The 20,780-nt window shown below is 44.6% G+C and overlaps 1 protein-coding gene across 1 annotated transcript in view; it reads right to left on the reverse strand.

The window, feature by feature from the left end:
- The window catches only part of CFAP99 (cilia and flagella associated protein 99), a 116,661-nt gene that overhangs the window by 21,723 nt on the left and 74,158 nt on the right, over window positions 1-20,780 (reverse strand). Inside the window, exons 8-10 of the mRNA XM_068275916.1 lie at window positions 11,428-11,496; window positions 5,503-5,586; window positions 1,625-1,713 (exon numbers count right to left, since the gene is read on the reverse strand). Of these exons, the coding sequence (XP_068132017.1) occupies window positions 1,625-1,713; window positions 5,503-5,586; window positions 11,428-11,496 (242 nt within the window). The remainder of the gene's footprint in view (window positions 1-1,624; window positions 1,714-5,502; window positions 5,587-11,427; window positions 11,497-20,780) is intronic.

Consider the following 20,780-nt stretch of genomic DNA (forward strand, 5'->3'; position numbering starts at 1 on the left):
AATATTACAAAAACTATAACATTGCAAGTTTCAAAACGATAACATATTTAAAAAACTTGAATGTTCTAATGTTGAAAACGATATTTATCGGGTGCCCAAATTTTGGCCGCCGTATTAATGATATTTGCATTACCGCCTATGGGGCTTCCAAATTGTCCACTAGCAACGGGTGCCCAAATTTCCTGCTACATCCTGCCTTACGCATAGTTTCTACCATTGTCTTCATCCAAGAAGAAAGGAATAAAATCGGAGACTGACAAAGGGCTTTAAAAAAAAAAAATGTTCCGGTTCCTATGCTTATACCTCTGTTACAATGCAGCTGCCCATGGAAAATATGCACCAATCCTTGCAATATTTAGATTGCCTAAGTGGTCCACCACTCAGTGAACCAATGAGAATCCTCCCTTATGCTAGGGAGGATTTCAATTGGTCTTTCACAATCCAATAGAGCCCTATGCTTCTGTCAGAACTCCAATAGATACAGGGCAGGATTTCCAATAAGGCACTGTAGGCTCATGCCTACCGGCACCTTACGTAGCAGAGGCGGCTACCCTCCATCCCTGAATGTCTCCTCTCAAAGCAAAGCCCGAGGGCAATATCACAGCTCCAGTACAGCAGCAGGAGCGTAGTCAGAAGTGTCCCTGCACCTCACCAGCTGATATATTGTCTCATTGGTGTATGTCACCCCCTAAATATTGTCTGTAACCCTAACTAATGTCCTGCGCTGCGTAATATGTTGGCGCTTTATAAATACAATCAATAAATATATAATGGGGCTTGTCCCCCGAGCTCAGCAGTGGTGTTAGCAGCTCCGGAAGGATCAGAGATGATGTGAAGAGAGATACAGAAGATCTGTGAATAGAGCCAGAATGGATGGCAAAAGCAGCCCAGTGAGAATGTTCCCATAGGCTTGTAGTGTGGAAAATTTGTGGTGATTTGCCAACGTGCCCTCTGCTACCCATCCTGCTCCTGTTCCGCTCTGTTACAGTGGCAAGTGTAAATGGAAGCTATGCTTGAGGGCACTTTCACACCGAGGCAGTGCGGTATTTTTACCGCACCCCACCGCCATGCAACTAAACGTTCATACTGCGGCGTTACAGCGTGACACAACGGAAGTGACATTTTTTTGCCGCATCTCCGACGCAGGTCCAAAACTACAGTATTACTGCGGCGAATTGCGGCGATCTGTGTCTGCGGAAGTCATAGATGTAGATGTTTCCAGATATGACGTTGCTGCTCGTATGCGTATTTTAACAATACGCTTCGGTGCACTTCTGCATACCCGAAGTGGGAAATAACGGCAAGCGTTTCACTTCCTGTTTGGCCAGTGGCCACGCAGGAAACGGCGCAAAACAGCACAGTGTTCCCTGAAGGCCTGATTTTGACAGTGCGATGCAGTGCGTCGGGCACAACACTATGCTAACGCTGGTTTCTAGTGTGAAACCAGCCCGACATAAGATCTGTTTATACAGCAAACACTTCCCTGCTGTGCGCTGCAACAGATAAGAATGGCCGTTGCAGTATTATGCACAGCCACCTGCATCTGATGATTAACACAAGGCCTACATTGACGTTACAGCGTCTGAAATTAGAACTGGTGAAGAGGAAGCAAATGAATATTTACCTGCGTATTTCTTCTTCCACCTGCCGTTGATAGAGGGCGCCCTCCCTCAATATGGCTGTGGCATTCAGTCTTACTGGCACATTGTCCACCTAGTAACAGTAACATATATTAATACCATAAATACAGCCTAATAGAGGATTACCATGAGATCATGCCAAAAATGCCATCTGCAGTAGTAGGAAGTGTGGCTTTGGAGATGGTTTTTGAACTAAGAATATCTTTATTCCCAAAATTAGGATCACATGAAATGCTACAAATAAATGCTTAGAATTTTTGAAGCACCACCTGCTAGTTTGACTAGCGCAATAGTAAGCAGAGCAGCATCTTGCTTAACAGTTGTAGTAGTCCCTGACAACTCTCTTGAATCGGTGACAGATAATTAACCACTTCAGCCGGTGGGTTGTTTTCACCTTATGGACTAAGGGCCTATTTCCACTACACGCAGATTGGATGCAGAGTGGATGCAGAAAAACTGACTCCAATGAAGGCCTATGGGAAAATCTGCATCAGAAAAATCACGTTTAGTGGAAACAGGCCCATAGGCTTTCATTGGAGTCAGTTTTTCTGTATCCATTCTGCATCCAATCTGTGTGTAGTGGAAATAGGCCCTAAGAAGAATTTTAACATTTCAGCGCTTCTCCCTTTCATTCCCCAATAACTTTATCACTCCTTATCACAACAAAGTGATCTATACCTTGTTTTTTTCAACACCGATTAGACTTTCTTTGGGTGGTACATTATGCTAAGTATTATTCTATTCGAAATGCATTTTAATGGAAATAAAAAAAAAATTCATTATTTCTTAGTTTTTAGCCAGTATAGTTTTAAAAATAAATGTAAAACTGTGGATAAAAGCAACACATTTTATTTGCCCATTTGTCCCGGTTATTGCAACATTTAAATTATATCCCTAGTACAATGTATGGTGACAATATTTTATTTGGAAATAAAGGTGCTTTTTATCAGTTTTACTTCCATCACTAATTTCATGCACATAATAATAATATACCCCTCTTGACATACATATTAAAAAATGTTTAGCCCCTAATGTCTTAAGGTGTAATTTTACTATTTGGCCACAAGAGTTCCTTGCACATTATTTTCTATTTCATACTATAAGTACGCAAATAGGAAGTAATGCATGACTGTATTACTTTGGCAGTGACGCAGGCATCTCATTGATGCCTGTGATCACAAGGACCTAGAGGGGAGATGAATGAATGGGAACAAAGTTCCCATTCATTAACCACTTCAGCCTTCAGTCGTTTTTCACCTTATGCATCCGAGCAATTTTCACCTCCCATTCATTCACCAATAACTTTATCACTACTTATCACAATGAATTGATCTATATTTCGTTTTTTCTGCCACCAATTAGGCTTTCTTTTGGTGGTACATTTTGCTAAGAATTCTTTTTTTCTAAATGCATTTTAACTGGAATATTAAGAAAAAAAATTGAAAAATTAATTATTTCTCAGTTTTCAGCCATTATAGTTTTAACATAATACATGCTACCATACTTAAAACCTACGTATTTTATTTGCCCATTTGTCCCGTTATTAAAATTATGTCCCTATCACAATGTATGGCGCCAATATTTTATTTGGAAATAAAGGTGCATTCTTTTAGTTTTGCGTCCATCACTATTTACAAGCTTATAATTTAAAAAATATTAGTTTTATACCCTCTTCATATGCATATTAAAAAAAAGTTCAGACCCTTAGGTAACTATTTGTATTTTTTTTATTGTATTTTTTTTAATTTTATTTTATTTGGGTATTTTTTGCGTGTGGGAGGTAAACAGTTAATTTTAAATGTAATTTATTGTGTATTTTTGTAATAAAAATGTATGTGCATGTAGTTTTACTATTTGGCCACAAGATGGCCACAGTGAGATTTTTTTGTTTTTCTATCCTGTGAGCGAGCACGCTCGCTCACAGGAACTACAAGGAGGACATGATTTTATTTTTCAGAAAGACCGCAGCCTCTGAAAAGAAGTCGTCGGTTTTTCTACCGGGGACTTAGATCAATGAATGGGAACAACGGTGGAAGCAGTGGGAGAGAGTGAACAGGAGGGAGCATGACAGCACGATCGCCCCTACATCTGAGAGTGATCACTGTCTTTCAACAAAAACAGTGATCATTCTCGGTGTACAAGATCAAATTGGCACAGGGGACTTCTGTGTATCCTCTGTTGCCGGGACCATCGTGATCGAGGGCTTTTGCCAGCACGATCGCGCATGCAGCCCCGCAAACTGGGGCTGCATGTGTGAGGCTTGGGGCAAGTGGGCAGGCTTGGGCTTGAAAAGACATCAGAGAAGACAGACTCCGCTATAAAGATTCCTGAGCAAAGCCACACTGAATGCTCAGTCAGGGATTTTATCAGGGCTGATAAGAAGCAAGCTGAACAGTGAAGAATGAAACGGAGAGCAGGATAGGTGTTTTCTCTAATGTTCCCACTGATATATATGGTAAAATACATGAGGGTGCTTCGTCTCTGGTTCACTTTAAAGGGGTTCTGTGGGGGTTTGGTAAGGATAAAAATCACCACTTACCTGGGGCTTCTATCAGCCCCCTGTAGCAGTAATGTCCCATGTCGTCCTGCTCTGATCCGCCATTCTCCGCCGCCGGTCCTGGTCTAGCGCGGCACGCCGTCTAACTGCAGCTGCGCGGCCGTGGCTGTGCTCGCTCCCACCCATGTCATCAGAAGCTTACTGTGCAGGCGCAGTACAAGAAAACTTCGTACTGCATCTGCGCAGTAAGCTTCTGATGACGCGAACGGCATCGCGCATTATTCGTCGATGCCAGACGAATAATGCCCGGTGCCAGCGGCGGGGAACGGCAGATCGGAGAACGGCGTGGGACATTACTGCTACAGGGGGCTGATAGAAGTCCGAGGTAAGTGGCGGTTTTTATCCTTAGCAAACCCCCACAGAACCCCTTTAAGGGTAGGAACACAGTAGGCAGAATCACATTTGTGTTCTCCATAGCACATAGTGGAAAACGCATATGCGATTCTGCCTAGTGTGTTCCTACCCTCAAAGGGATCCAAGTAGCTTTTTTTTCCTGCAGTTTGTCCTGGTGTCTTATAGCTGTAGCAGCTGACATTTTCATCCCTCCACTTCTCTCTGCCCTTATTTATTCGGGGGTAGGTGTGAAGGTAGTCAAGTGTGTGTTTGAAGCACAGTGTGCTATCTCCGCACCCCCTGCTGATGAAAGCTTTTGTTTGCTCATTGCTACTGCTAATTACAGCAGTCCTTACCTGCCTGCTCTTTCTGTGGATGGCAGGCCACAGAAGTAGGGCAATAAAAAGCCTCTTACAAACACTTCAATGTAAAGACAGAATGGAATTTTTCTTAGCAATGAGCCACATTGTTAGCATGCATTTTTAATGTTCTATCGAGATACCATGGGAGCTAAAAATGCTGCTCGGTTAACTTTAAGTGATGTAAGGACACAAGTTATAAGTTATTAAAGGACACCTGTACCTATTGTTGACTGAGAGTACCTCAGCTGAGTTCCCCTAGCCTGTGTAGGGGGCTTTAGTTTCCGAAACAGGTGGTGTGGCAACTAGTATGACATCTTCCTTTCTCCAAACAGCATGAATCCTGAATTGTTGCCTGCAGACTGTGCTGAGGTCGGGCAGAATGAAGCACTTGGGCTAAACACAAGCAGAAATCCCACTGCAACAGGATTGGCTAACAAGAACCAATATTCATCCATATTTTCAGTGGACTACAATGTCAGCGGCTGGGTTTCAACCTAAGAAATGCATTTGCATAAATATGCTACAGTCTTTGACTGCCTCAGCTGTGACTAGCAGACACTTTACCTCAGGAAGGGGCTACTACAGACAGAATACTAAATGCTGCTCTTACCTTCTTCATAGGCATTTGCTGAGCTCTTGTTTTATTAAAAGCCAGTTTCTCATCTTCTTCTTTCATTATTTCTGACAAAACACGCTACAAAGAGGGGAAAAAAATTGATTTAGTAACCGTAAAATTTAAATTGGCTGCAATAACAGAAGTCAGAGAATTACACATGCTGAGCGTGTTTGGAGAAGCGGTTGTTCTACCACATCTACCACACTTATTTTGGGGTCCTTAACCCTTACGGGACAGCACAGCTCTGGCCCCTTGAGACCCAGAGCCTTTATCTTTCAGAGTTCGAGCTGTGATCACTGTGATCAGGTTACAGTGATCAAAGGGTCAGGACTCAGGAGCCAATCCTGTTGATCCTAGTGGCTTTCTGGCACCCTCTGTGTACCACTCCTGGCGTCAGGGCTGGGCCAAGGCAGAGAGGCTCCAGCCTCAGGGCGCAGTGTAGGAGGGGGCGCACAACTCACTCAGCTATCATTCCCCTATTGTGTTTGAAGCAGAGAGAAATACGAAAAGGGGATACATGGCAGAGACTACAAGCCAGATAACTAGAGATTAAGGTGTTGGGGCCCTGGGGTGCCTCTTAGTCTAGTAGCAAGTAGCAATTAATGTGTCATGGCTGGGGTGGGAGGGGTGGAGGGGCGCACTTTGGTGTCTCCGCCTTGGGTGCTGGAGGACCTTGTCCTGGCTCTGCCTGGCATGTCACCTGAACCGCATCAGGTCAGGTGACACGCCAGGAGCCATGCATGGATGCTGAAAAGCTGAAAGGGGCTGCAGGATGCCCTACAATCCCCAAAAGCACTGTCCCCTTTATCCCCCTCAGGCCTTCCGGTCAGTTGAGACTTCCGGTTGCTAATGGGGGACTTTGCAGTATTATATAAAGAATATGAAGAAACTCCACTGAAGGCTTCAATAGTAGCTTGTGGTGCACTTAGTGATATGCGAGTGTCTGTCCTTAACCAGTACCAACATATCCTCTGGCAGTGCGTGTGGAGAAACTGTATAAGGGAGGACGGACCACTTAATACCAGAGAACTGTATAGGTGGTGGTGTTGTGTGTGTGTGTGTGTTGGGGGCCACTAGACACCAGGAAACTGTATAGGGGTGGGTAGCCATTAGACAACAGGAAACTTTATAGGGGGAAGTGGTGGCCACTATACATTGAGGTTGGCCTGTGACTTGGTCCTTGTGTTATATATCAGTCCACATTGTATGTGAGTAAGATATATCTGACATAAATCATTATCTTTTAAAATGCTCTACAAGTTTACACAAAAAACACACATATACAGGTAGGCAAAGAGTATAGAGTGCTGCGAGTTTGTGATTACAGGGAGGCAGAGCCATTAGCGGCGAGATGCCGCGCGTTGACTTGAAGGTTATTTATAAGCCAGCTGATGCCAGTCGTCCCCTGCAGCCTCTGTAGAAGCGCACCAGCGCGAAACGGTCATAAGGCTTTCATTCCCGCACCCACCACACCTTCTTGCAACTAATTTCGGTATGTTACATGTATTTGATATTTTGTTTATGCACCTGCAGCAGCACTTTTTTGATTGTTCAAAAATATGTATGATTAAAACAACTGAAAGCAGTGCCGGCGCTTTCCTTTCCTCTCCTTGCACAAATAAAGGTAAGTCAAGAACTAAACAGGTCCTCTTTACAAAAGGTAGCCTCTGGTTAGACATTAGTTTCCTCCCATGTTTGGTTCACATTTCTCAGCTTTTCACAGAATGACCTCAATGCTGTACGTAAGATTTATCCTCAGCGTATTGAGCTGTAACATATGTATATGGAAGTGTTGGGAGGTGTGATCTGTGCCTGCCTGATATATATGATTATGTGCTGCTTCTGGTGCTCCTTGTCCTGTGAGCAGCGCACTCATTCCGGACGCAACCTCTTCGCCGTCAGGAGCTGCTCTTCTCTTGTGACTCCCATTATCCAGCTGAGCGGCTGCAGGTGACTGGGGCTGCCCTCGACATGCTTCATTATCACAAATACGTCCTTCTAGCTGGCTGCTGCTTAACTGGCGGCTTGTTGCAAGATAGACAAAGTGCCAAATGTAATAAAATATCATGAAAGGAATGGCCTGTGCTGGATGGCAGAGCCATGGTAAATCAGAATGCCTGCACATGATGTGATTTGTGACCTCTGCTTAGGATAAGCCCAGGATTTGGTTTTCACATTCTATAACATATTCTAAGCATTATACGGTTCACTATCAGTAGTCAGCAGGGGCTGTAACAACGGGCTCTTAAAGCGGAATAGTAGAAGAGGCAAACGAGGCACTGCTTCCATTAACACCCTTTACAGTATTTCCACCTGGGCAAAAGATACAAAGGTTCTAGCAGTGGGGGTGACAGAAAGTGATGTAACAACTGTTTTGCGGCTGTTTCTGCTTCTTCGGAGGCAATACACAGTGTATTGCCTCTGATGAAGCAGAACCAGCTGTGAAACAGCTGTCAGGTACTGTATAGCCCCTAATGCTAGAACCCTCGTATCTTATGTCCAACTAGAAATACAGGGTGTTTATGGAAGCAAGTTAAGAACAAACTTACAGTATCTACCTTGTGTGGGGCTCCAGGATCATAACAATCCTGTGTGAGCCTTGCGTAATCACAGTAGTGGCTTTCGTTAAGGCTGCACAGAAGCAAACACTGCCTGCCTGCACTGTATAGCTGTTTGTATTGGGGTTCGGCTATTACCGCCTGAGCCTGAAAGAAAGCCGCTACGGCGCCTGCGCGAGACTCACACACAATTGTTATGATCTTGAAGCCCAGCAAGGCTGACAAGCTTGACAGTGGATTTTCCATGGCTGAGAGCGCTGTATCAGGGCTACTGTGGAGGACGGGGAAAGCCTCATTAGGATGCATAGTCTTCCCCCTCCCGAGGTAAGTACCGTATATACTCGCATATAAGCCGACCCGCATATAAGCCGACCCCCCAACTTTTCCCTGAAAAACCAGGGGAAAATGATTGACCCCCATATAAGCCGGGGGTAGGAAATGCTGGCCGCCTTATTCCCCGAGTGTGTCCCAGTATAGCTAGTAAAGTGTCCAGTATGGGTAGGTAGTGCCCCAGTATAGCTAGTATAGTGCCCGGTATAGCTAGTATAGTGCTCAGTATAGCTAGTATAGTGCTCAGTATAGCTAGTATAGTGCTCAGTATAGCTAGTAAAGTGCCCCAGTTTAGCTAGTATAGTGCTCAGTATAGCTAGTAAAGTGCCCCAGTTTAGCTAGTATAGTGCTCAGTATAGTGCTCAGTATAGCTAGTATAGTGTTCAGTATAGCTAGTATAGTGCCCCAGTTTAGCTAGCATAGTGCTCAGTATAGCTAGTATAGTGCTCAGTATAGCTAGTAAAGTGCCCCAGTATAGCTAGTATAGTGCTCAGTATAGCTAGTATAGTGCCCCAGTATAGCTAGTATAGTGCTCAGTGTAGCTAGTATAGTGCCCCAGTTTAGCTAGTATAGTGCTCAGTATAGCTAGTATAGTGCCCCAGTTTAGCTAGTATAGTGCCCCAGTTTAGCTAGTATAGTGCTCAGTATAGCGCTCAGTATAGCTAGTATAGCGCCCCAGTTTAGCTAGTATAGCGCTCAGTAAAGCTAGTTAAGTGCCCCAGTTTAGCCAGTACAGTCCCCACTCCCTATGGCCGCCGCCGCCGCTATTACCTGGCTGCATCTTCTATTTCAGTCTCCGTTCTTGTAAACATTCAGAGCAGCGCGCCCGGCGCTGCTACTGTGACGAGCGGCGAGCCAGGAAAGAGCGGTTCCCATAGTAACAGGACGCTCTTTCCTGCCTCGTCACAGTAGCAGCGCCGGGCGTGCTGCTCTGAATGTTTACAAGCACGGAGACTGAAATAGAAGATGCGGACAGGTAATAGCAGCGGCGGCGGCCATGGGGGGAGCGGGGGACCCGCGGACCAGCGGAGGGGGGGACCCGCGGACCACCATGACTCGCATACAAGCCGAACCCCCAACTTTTGGCCCCCTTTTTGGGGGTCAAAAATTCGGCTTGTATGCGAGTATATACGGTACCCCATAGGGGCCCTTTTTTTCTTACAGATTTTCTTTAAAACAGACCCCAATACGCACAATTGTGCTGCAAAATGCTTGCAGGGAATTGTCTGAGATTTCCACAGATGCAAGTGTGATCCCTCCCCTACCCGCAAGTGATCATTTAAACTGAATGGGAACCTTTAAAAAAAAAAAGCCAGATACCTAAGGAGAGGAAAGGCTCTGGGTCCTATAGAGTCTTCCCTCTCCTCTCCTGGTGCCCGTTCCAGCTGTGGCTCCCCCGTAGCAGTATTTGACTAAGATAGTCAAATACTGCTCTCTGCACTGCTGAAGGGAGGTTTCGGAAGTCTTCAGGAGCCAGAGTGCTCCCAAAGATAGGCCACTCCTTACTGCGCACGTGCGAGCACCCTCTCTTGCACAGGCGTAGTATGGAACCGCCTTTCTTCGGGAGGACTCGGCTCCCGAAGACTTTCGAAGTCCCCCACGGTGGGGGGTTTAATTGGGGCAGCTGCACTGAGGGCACCGGAAGAGGAGAAGGAAGGCTCATTAGGACCCATAGCCTTCCCTCTACTTAAAGAGACTCTGTAACAAAATGTTCAGCCTTATTTCTCCAGTCCTACAAGTTCCTATACCTGTTCTAATGTGCTCTGGATTACTGCAGCCTTTTCTAGTTGCACTGTCACTCTAATATATCTTATCATCTTTTCTTTGTCAAGCTTTGTCAACCCAGAGAGGAAGGAGCTGCCTCTGCTGTGATAAGGACAAATTATACACCCCCACTGCACGGGCTCACTCCTGTGTGCCTTGTTTATTTCTCACTCACAGACAGGTCCCTGTTCTCAGGCTCAGCTGTGTCTGTGAGGCTGTGGGAGGAGGGAGCTGCCTGTCCTATGCTGACAATTTGTTAACCAGACACAAGTGCACAGCCCAGACTCCTGGCTCAGAAGAAACAGCTGTGTCTATAAAGGAGTCTGAGGATTCTTGTCACGCTTCAGTGGCACAGAGCCGCAGAGGCAGAAGGTAAAACTTTTTCTAAACATGCACATAACATCTGAAGGCTGCATCCACTGTGTAATAATAAATACTTGTCATGCAAACATAAGGCAATATACATCCTGTTTCTTTTCAGTACACTTCCTGTTTCAGTGGCCATCTTTACTGTTTACATTTTATCGCCAATATTGCGTCGGAGAGCGAAAATGTCACAGAGGAGGCTAGGAGATGTCCTCTAACAGGCTGAGATGTTTTATAACATTTCTTCAATACAGATTCTCTTTAAAGAAAACCTGAACTGAAAATTAAAAGTCAAAATAAGCATACACAAGTCATACTTACCTCCCGTGTAGTCTACTCCTCAATCTCTTTCTCCTCTCCCACATCCTGTATGTCCACTGTGATCAAGGGAATTCTCCGTCCTTCATTTTGAAAATGGCTGTTACCCCATAACAGCTTTCTGGTCAGCACACTGTTAAACTGTAACATCGCCCACTTGAGCCATAGGGAAACATGGACGCATCCGTTCTCCTCTCAGCTGTAACTGACAGCTGCTGGTATATAACTGACAGCAACTGATATATTTCAGTTCTGACAAAATGTTGTCAGAACTGGAAGGGATCACTGTAAGAAGAAAATGGTGAGCTTCTGAGAGGAACTGATGGCAAGGTAACTATGTAATGTTCGTTTGAAGTTACCTCATGTGTTTATTTTAAATAATTTTACTCAGTACAGGTTCTCTTTAAGTATCTGGTTTCTTTTTTTCTTAAAAGACTCCCATTAGCTTTAACAGAAAAACGCATCATAAAAATGTGTTTTCAAAAAAGGCAATGAATAATGCATCAAAACGCATTTCAATTATTCAAAATTGCATATGTGTTGTTTGAAGGGGCCTCCCATTTATTTTCCCAGCTTGACTCACCTTTGTCTTCTCCGATTTTTCTGCATTGGCGCACTTAAACTGCACCACGTTTGCTTCCACCAGGAGCTCCTGCAAGACAGGGAGATGTAATTACATTTGGAAACGGTACACTGCCAGCAGGATGTACAGGGTGCACAGAGGTCCATGCCCACAGGTGTATCAGTGTGTGAGGGGTACATTTATCTCAGCATTGTGTTCACTGACTGCAGAATTCATCTCTGCACACAGGACCGCCAGGATCAATTCCTCCCCTGTGAGGACTGTACCTGCGACCTTTCACAGGAAGATTTAAGGAGGTGCTCCAGGAACCATTTATTATACTGTTACCACTTACACAGTGAAGATACTGAATGATTTACAGGCTGCAACTCTGTAACTCTCACAGAATAGCTGTCTGTTAAGCTATCCATAGACACAATGCTAATGACAGTCTGAAGGTCAGCAAGCTGAGTGTCTGACTGGACTCACTTCTGCAGACTTTAATTTAAAGGGAACCTAAGGCAATGGCTCCATATGTATTTCCTCTTAAGCAATCAATACCAGTTGCCTGGCAGTCCTGCGGATCTCTTTAGCTGCAGTTGTGTCTGAATCACACACCTGAACATCACACGCCTATTAAAGGCAGAGGATCAGCGGGACAACCAGGCAATATGCATTGTTTAAAAGGAACCTCACTCCTATTGGCTGATTGGCACTAGATTGGGTTTCACTGATCCTTTCAAACATATGTGTATACCGGTATATGTTTTGTATTCGTTTTCTATTACTGGGAGAGGATCTGTAACTCTTTGTATGTGGGTGTTTGTACATCTATGGATGCTGACACATGTCAGTGCATACATATTAATAGACTGCCACATCTGGTGCAAGGGGTCGCACATGATAATAATTATCTGGTATGTGGCGCTGTGCAAGTTGTGCATGTGTGCATACAATACATGTACTGTATGTGTATGTACACATTTGGGATAGTAATTGCCTTGGTTAATTGATTTTATAGGCACTTTTATTTCACCTGATGGAGTGGGTTTTAATAAAAATATTTTGGCAAACAATTGGTTGGGACTTCTTGGTTGGTGTAAGCCTATTTAAATCAAGGTCATCGTTTTAAGATTATGTTTAGGATACAGGATGGTACCCACTAGCAGCACTTTTCTGAGTACTTGTGATTTGCAAAGCTCTTGCTAATGTAATGTATGATGCTCCACTTGCAGGATGTAATTTTATTTTTTTTTTTTTTTAATCCCTTATAGCATTACATTAGAAAGAGTTTTGCAAATTACAAGCGCTTAGAAAAGTGCTAGTGGGTCCCAAGCCAAACAGTTTTTTTCAGTGAAATTCCCCCTAGTGCTGCTACAGCTGTGATAACATTAGGTTGCATGGCGAGCTGAAAGCAGATGCGGCGTGACTCGGAGGAGGTTCCGAGAAGACCTGTCTCGCTTCTATGCAGAGTGTGCCGGAAAGCATGGCTACCACTCCTTGCTTCAGCTTTCATCCTTGTGTCTCCCTGACAGCTTCTGAACTGCCCACTAGGGCTCAACGTTCACTGCGGTCACATGACAGAGCATGGAGCTCCAGCAGCCAAGAAGGAGCGAGGATGCAAGCTGGAGCCAGGAGAGGTAGGTATGCTTCCACTGGCTCTGATTCCACCAGCATAGTTACATAGTTATTATGGTTGAAAAAAGACATATGTCTATCAAGTTCAACCAGTACAAAGTACAACTCCAGCCTGCTCCCTCACATATCCCTGTTGATCCAGAGGAAGGCGAAAAAACCCTTACAAGGCATGGTCCAATTAGCCCATTAGAAAAGGGAAAAATTCCTTCCCGACTCCAGATGGCAATCAGATAAAAATCCCTGAATCAACATCATTAGGCATTACCTAGTAATTGTAGCCATGGATGTCTTTTAACGCAAGGAAAGCATCTAAGCCCCCTTTAAATGCCGGTATAGAGTTTGCCATAACGACTTCCTGTGGCAATGCATTCCACATCTTAATCACTCTTACTGTAAAGAACCCTTTCCTAAATAAATGGCTAAAACGTTTTTCCTCCATGCGCAGGTCATGTCCTCTAGTCCTTTGAGAAGGCCTAGGGACAAAAAGCTCATCCGCCAAGCTATTATATTGCCCTCTGATGTATTTATACATGTTAATTAGATCTCCTCTAAGGCGTCTTTTCTCTAGACTAAATAAACCCAGTTTATCTAACCTTTCTTGGTAAGCGAGACCTTCCATCCCACGTATCAATTTTGTAGCTCGTCTCTGCACCTGCTCTAAAACTGCAATATCTTTTTTTGTAATGTGGTGCCCAGAACTGAATTCCATATTCCAGATGTGGCCTTACTAGAGAGTTAAACAGGGGCAATAGTATGCTAGCACCTCGAGTTTTTATTTCCCTTTTAATGCATCACAAAATTTTGTTAGCTTTAGCTGCAGCGGCTTGGCATTGAGTACGATTATTTAACTTGTTGTCGGTGAGTACTCCTAAGTCCTTCTCCAAGTTTGATGTCCCCAACTGTATCCCATTTATTTTGTATGGTGCTAGACCATTAGTACGTCCAAAATGCATGACCTTACATTTGTCAACATTGAATTTCATCTGCCATGTATGTGCCCATATAGCCATCCTATCCAGATCCTGTTGCAATATGACACTATCTTCCTGAGAGTTGATGATTCTGCACAATTTTGTATCATCTGCAAAAATAGCAACATTACTCACTACTGCATCTACTAGGTCATTAATAAATAAATTGAAGAGCACTGGACCCAGTACAGACCCCTGTGGGACCCCACTGCTAACAGTCTCCCATTTTGAGTACGATCCATTGACCACAACTCTTTGTTTTCTGTCCATTAGCCAGTTCCCTATCCATGCACACAAACTCTTCCCCAGTCCTTGCATCCTCAACTTTTGCACCAGACTTCTGTGGGGAACAGTGTCGAAGGCCTTTGCAAAGTCCAAGTATATCACATCTACAGCATTCCCAATATCCATATTAGCATTCACTACCTCATAAAAGCTGAGCATGTTAGTCAAACAGGACCTGTCTTTAAGTGATAAAGTGATAAAGATGCTAATCCTGCTTTTTCTGCTGCTATGATGTGGAGTTATCACATACTTTAGGAGCACTGGCCCTTAAGTAGTCAGTACCAAACAGGATTTTCTGCTTTTTCTTTATAAAATTCACAGGAATCATTACGTGGATAGCACAATACATCTGTTATACAAGTAAAACTAGTATTTATCTACTTATATATGTGTTTTTTATTTCTAGGTTAGCATGGGTGTTGCTTGTTCTTTAAAGGATACCCGAACTGACATGTGACATGATGAGATAGACATGTGTATGTACAGTGCCTAGCGCACAATTAACTATGCTGTGTTCCTTTTTTTCTTTCTCTGCCTGAAAGAGTTAAATATCAGGTATGTAAGTGGCTGACTCAGTCCTGACTCAGACAGGAAGTGACTACAGTGTGACCCTCACTGATAAGAAATTCCAACTATAATACACTTTCCTAGCAGAAAATGGCTTCTGAGAGCAAGAAAGAGATAAAAAGGGGAAAATCTTATCAGTGAGGGTCACACTGTAGTCACTTATTGGACTGAGTCAGCCACTTACATACCTGATATTTAACTCTTTCAGGCAGAGAAAGAAAAAAAGGAACACAGCATAGTTATTTGTTTGCTAGGCACTGTACATACACATGTCTATCTCATCATGTCACATGTCAGTTTGGGTATCCTTTAAAGGTTTGCTTTGCAGTACACTACTTGCTAAAGTAAGGTATACAGTGAGGGAAAGAATTATGCAGGAGAACAGAGGCGCCAAAAGGATAAAAGGAAGCTAAATTAAAAACCAAATTCTTGGTAAATAGAGGAGGTAGTGGTGGACTTACCTCCTCCAAGTAGACACACAACGACTGTAGTAAAGACAGTCAATATATTTTATTTATGAACTTCAAATATGCAACGCGTTTCGCAGGTTTGATCCCGCTTCATCAGGCAATAACAACAGAGCAATAACATATGTGGTCAGTAAAAGAGCCAGACACCTCTGTTCTACTGACCACATATGCTATTGCTCCATTGTTATTGCCTGATGAAGCGGGATCAAACCTGCGATACGCGTTGCATATTTGAAGTTCATAAATAAAATATATTGACTGTCTTTACTACAGTCGTTGTGTGTCTACTTGGAGGAGGTAAGTCCACCACTACCTCCTCTATTTACCAAGAATTTGGTTTTTAAGCTCATTTAGCTTCCTTTTATCCTTTTGGCGCCTCTGTTCTCCTGCATAATATTGAGTCCACCCTGGGTGGAGGGTTGACCCCCCTTTTTTCTCATCTACAGAGAGCGACTTCTTATTCCTGAGTTGGGTCAGGAAAATCTCCCCACCTGTCTTTACAGTGGTTGCCTAATGGTAATCCTGGTTTGTGAGTATTAATATTTACTCTATCTAGTAACCATTTACCAGTACATATTACACTATTGGGGCTCTTGGTGTTCCTTGTTTTTAGTGAGGGAAAGAAGTACTCAATCCCACGCTGATTTTGCTCCTTACCCTCTGAAATGACCAGTCTATAATTGTAATGGTAGTGCTATTGATAATGTAAGGAGTGAAATAAGTATTTTATCCCCATCAAAAGAGAATTTAGTACTTGGTGGCAAAACCCTTCTTAGCAATCACAAAGGGTCAGATGTTTCTTCTAGTTGGCCACCAGGTTTGCACACATCCCAGGAGGGATTTGGGCCCACTCCTCTTTTCAGATCTTATCCAAGTCAGTAAAGTTTCAAGGCTGATGTCTGGCAACTCAAACTTGCAGCTCCCTACACAGATTTTCTGTTGGATTAAGACCACTCCAGGACCTTCATGGGCTTCTTCTTGAGCCACTCTTTTTGTTGCCTTGGTCGTGTGTTTTGGGTCACTGTCATGCTGGAGTACGCATCCAGGACCCAATTTTTAATGCCCTGGCTGAAGAAAAGAGGTTCTCACCCAAGATTTGACAGTCCATCGTCCCTTCAATGCAGAAAAACTCCCCCAAAGCATAATGTGTCCACCTCCATGTGTGACAGTTGGGATGGTGTTCTTGGGGTCATAGGCAGCATTGATGCTCCTCAAAATGCGGCGAGTTGATGCCAAAGAGCTCAATTTTCATCTCATCACACCACAACACTTTTCCCAGTTCTCATCTGGATCATTCAGACGTACAATGGCATGCACATGTGCTGTCTTGAGCAGGAAAACCTTGCAGCCTCATTTGTTTGACTAAATGTCTTTTTGGTGACTACGGTCTCAGCTGCCCCGAGATTATTAGCAAGTTCCCCCGTATAGTTCTGTGCTGTTTCATCACCATTCTCATGATCATTGCAACTCCACGAGGTGAAATCTTGCATGGAGCACCAGGCTGAGGGAGACTGACAGTTATTTTGTGTTTCCTCGTTTTGCAAATTACCTTGCTAACTGCTTTCACCTTCTCACCAAGCTGCTTGGCAATAGTTATGTAGCCCAGTCCAGCCTTGTGCAGCTCTACAATCTTGTCCTGACATCCTTGGACAGCTCTTTGGTCTTGGCCATGGTGACTAGTTTGGAATATGATTGGTTGCTTCTGTGAACAGGTGTATTTTGTACAGGTCCTGTAACAAGCTGGGATTAGGGGCACCCCCTTACAGAGGGTGAGCCTAATCTCAGATCACTACCTACACACAGTCAGAACACCTGTGCCAGGTTTGTCTGGTCAATGACTACAGTGTTCTCCCTAGGATCAAATAGGTGGGCGGGCCGCCCGGGTAAGATACGCCCCCGCCCGGCTGCGTCACACGCTGGGCTCTCTCCTCTGTGTAGATCTGCTTTCCTGCGGGCTCGTACAGTCATTGGCTCGGCAGTAGGCGGGACCATTTCTACTACTGACTGCAGAGTGTTCTTCAGGAACGAGGCATATTACATGCAGTCTGTGACAGAGAAAGGATTCTGGTGCCTGTGTGGCAAAGGCAGGGCTGGGCAAACTATAATCGTTTGGTTTTGTAATTCGGAGCCTCCTTTCCTCCTCACAGTTGCGTCACTAGGTCAATTGTCTCTCTCTCACCCTCCCTCCCCACTAAATACCTTGCGTACTAACTTGCCCGTCTCTGTAAAATACTGCACTTGTGTTTAGAGGAGTGTAGAGAGGGGTTTGGAAGTGCCGGAAATCACTCGCCTCCTCCCCCGGCTGTCACAAGACGCACGGAGCAGCTCCGGGGCTAGTTGCAGAGAGCGAGATGTTTTAAGTGCCTGGAGAACGGAGTTCACTGACAGCAGCACTGAAGGGGAAAAAAACCTTCTGATCTGAAAGGTACAGGCAAAAGGCATGTAGCTGGCAGCCCAGCAGTGACCTCAGTGAGTAAGGTTAGTTTGCACTCATAAAGCTCTGTCCTGACGTTTATTCTCCCCTCCCCTCACCTATTTTAATTCTTACACTAGGGCCCTTTTCCACCAGCGCGTTTGCGCTGGCTGAATCGCAAAACCGCAAACCGCTAGCGATTTTACAATTGCTACGGTTTGCTTTTTAACATAGGAATCGCGGTAGGTCATTTCCACCACCGCGATTCGCTTTTGTCGGGAACGCGAACGCGCGGCGGAGCGATAATTGCCGCGATTTTGCTATGCAGTGCATAGCATAGCAAAATCGCGGCCGCAGACGTCGGGGGAATCGCCGGTTTTGCGATTCAGCAATCGCTAGCGTTCAGCATGAACGCTAGCGATTGCAGGTGGAAAAGGGCCCTCATGAACCTCTGAAATCACAAGGGCTAGCATGTCCTTTCAGACCATGCTGTGCTTTGCATTTTCACAAAAAAAAAAAAACCGTTCATATCTGTGTGGGAATTTGCAGCTTCTCAGTGTGATCTGATCTGTAGGACACACTGAACCTTGTAGTTCCACAATGATTCTTGATCTAATTAATGCATTCAGCCGGAAACAATGGGGTCCACAAACAGCAAGGAAAACTTTACCATCAGATAATTGGTAGCGGAGTTGACCCCAAAAACATTAACTGAATGATTGTGGTCAATCAGTACCATTAACAATGCCCAATACATATAACTCTGGACATGTGTTGACTACATGAGGTCTTTCACCTGCACTGTCAGCGGGATTTATGTAGCTGCAAATAAAATAAAAAGCACTGTAATACCACTCTGAAAACAACCACAAAACCGTTTTTATTCTATAATGTCCAAATACCAAGTTGTCCGAAAGGATTATCCACATTTCACTAAGTTCAACACACGACGCAACTTACAAATTCAACATACAGCACAGTCCCCGTTATCTGGAATTCAGGCAACCAAAAGTCTCATCTAACCGGCCTGCCTGAGTGATAACAGGGACCTCTGTTGGGGGGCTTTTGTGAGTGCAGGCAGGCTTTGAAAGACTTACCAAGGCCCCAGTGATGTCTGGCAGTCTCCCTTTATCTCCCTGCTGGCTCTAATCAGCTTCCAACATTGTGTAGGGAAGCCAGCCTGTCACATGACCTGATGCAGGTCAGCTGACACTCCGGCTTCCGTGCACAGAGAAAGCCACGGAAGCCGGAAGCTGCTCTGAGCCTGCGGGGAGATAGAGGGAGATCGCCAGAGATCGCTGGAGGCTTGGTAAGTACTTGCAGGGGGAGATTTCTGCCATTTCGACCGGTTGCTCAAGCAACCAGCAAGCACATGTAACCAGCATCAGGTGATCCCCGTCGGTTACTAGGGACTTTGCTGTACAATCTCCCCACCCTGTTTTGTACACAGGGAACCACCAGTAATCTGTTGAGGATCATGCCTTGTCAGTGGACTACTTCAGTTTTTATAATGATGGAAAGTGCCATGCTCCTCTGTTTAGATCTAACGCCAATTTTTTAACAGTCTTATGCCAGATCTTTTAGCATTTGTTGTACACAGCAATGGATTGAGTGGAGGTTTGCCACCTCAAAGTGAAGTACATTTTCCAGGTTTTGATTTGTCACGTTTCCTCCTCATTCTCCTCCTATGCTGTAAGCAGAGTTGGCCCTGCATTCCCTCGGTTATGCCCCACCCGGCTACTTTTTCATGCCACCCGGCTGGAAAAAATTTCTGGGGAGAACACTGGACTATAGGTCAGGCTGTATGCCCATGACTGACCTATAGCCCAGCCCATAATACCTGCAAAAACTCCTACCTAACACAATACTACAGGAAATCCAGTGGAGATAGCGTAGTCGGGATACCAGGCAGTAGTCGGCAACAGGAATCAATCAGAAGTTAAACATGGTCAGGATACAAGGCAATTGTCGGCAACAGGAATCAAAGGTTAACGTGGTCAGGATACAAAGCAGTAATGGGCAACAGGAATCAATCAGGAAAGGAGCGCATTCCCAGCAACAAGCCACAGCTAATGCTGTCACAGGCGATGACTGGGGGCGCTCTCTGAGTTTAAATACAAGAGCTAACCAATCAACACAAAGCAGAATTGAAACTAAACCAATCGTTATTCAGCGTGTCAGCTGATACGCAGGCACACGTGCACTACTGTTTACATCTACGAAGCGCGTACTGGGAATGCATCCTCCGCTTATCCAATGGCGTCTAAGAGTCACCCTGCGCTCCAGTGACGTCAGCGGTTCGCTGAGACCTGGAAGTCCGAGCTGCAGCCCGGGTCTCGGCGTTCTGTCACCCCAAATACACTGAGGATCTTACAACCTGCAAGCCTGAAATGTTGCTGGTTAATAAGGGTTCAAATACTTACTTCAATAATTTCAGTGCACATGAAGCTCTGACTTTGGGGCAGTGGGTTTTGAGAGTTATTTTGTTGTAATTTTGTCTCTCAGCCTCAGTTCACAGTGGGATATCGCCATGTGATGCAACGTTAACGTCACAATGCAAAATTACAACACACTGCAACAAAAAGTCGTAACGCACATTAACGTTGCATACAGTAGGTACAGTGAAGCATACAGGCAATGAAAAGCATGCTTCCTTGTATCTGTTAACGTGTGCATTAAGAAGTAATGCAGCAGTGCATCACCATAAAGCAACACGCTGCCTTGCGACACTATTGTCGCACTGTGAAAGTCACATAGCTTTAACATTGCAGTGCGGTAAACAGCATTATAAGACTTTATAATGCGCGACCATAACGTCCCACTGTGAACCTAACCTCACTGCTACAATAACCCGTTTATTACAATGATGAGACTGATCATTTCTAGGTCAGAGGGCAAAGGAGCAAAACCAACAGGAGATCAAATACCCCTTTCCCTCACTGTATGTCTTAAAGAGACACTAACATAAAAAATATCCCCTGGGGGGTAATCACCCCGGGTGGGGGAAGCCTCGGGATCCTGATGAGGCTT

Source organism: Hyperolius riggenbachi, chromosome 1 (assembly GCF_040937935.1).
Source record: "Hyperolius riggenbachi isolate aHypRig1 chromosome 1, aHypRig1.pri, whole genome shotgun sequence".
Taxonomy (NCBI): domain Eukaryota; kingdom Metazoa; phylum Chordata; class Amphibia; order Anura; family Hyperoliidae; genus Hyperolius; species Hyperolius riggenbachi.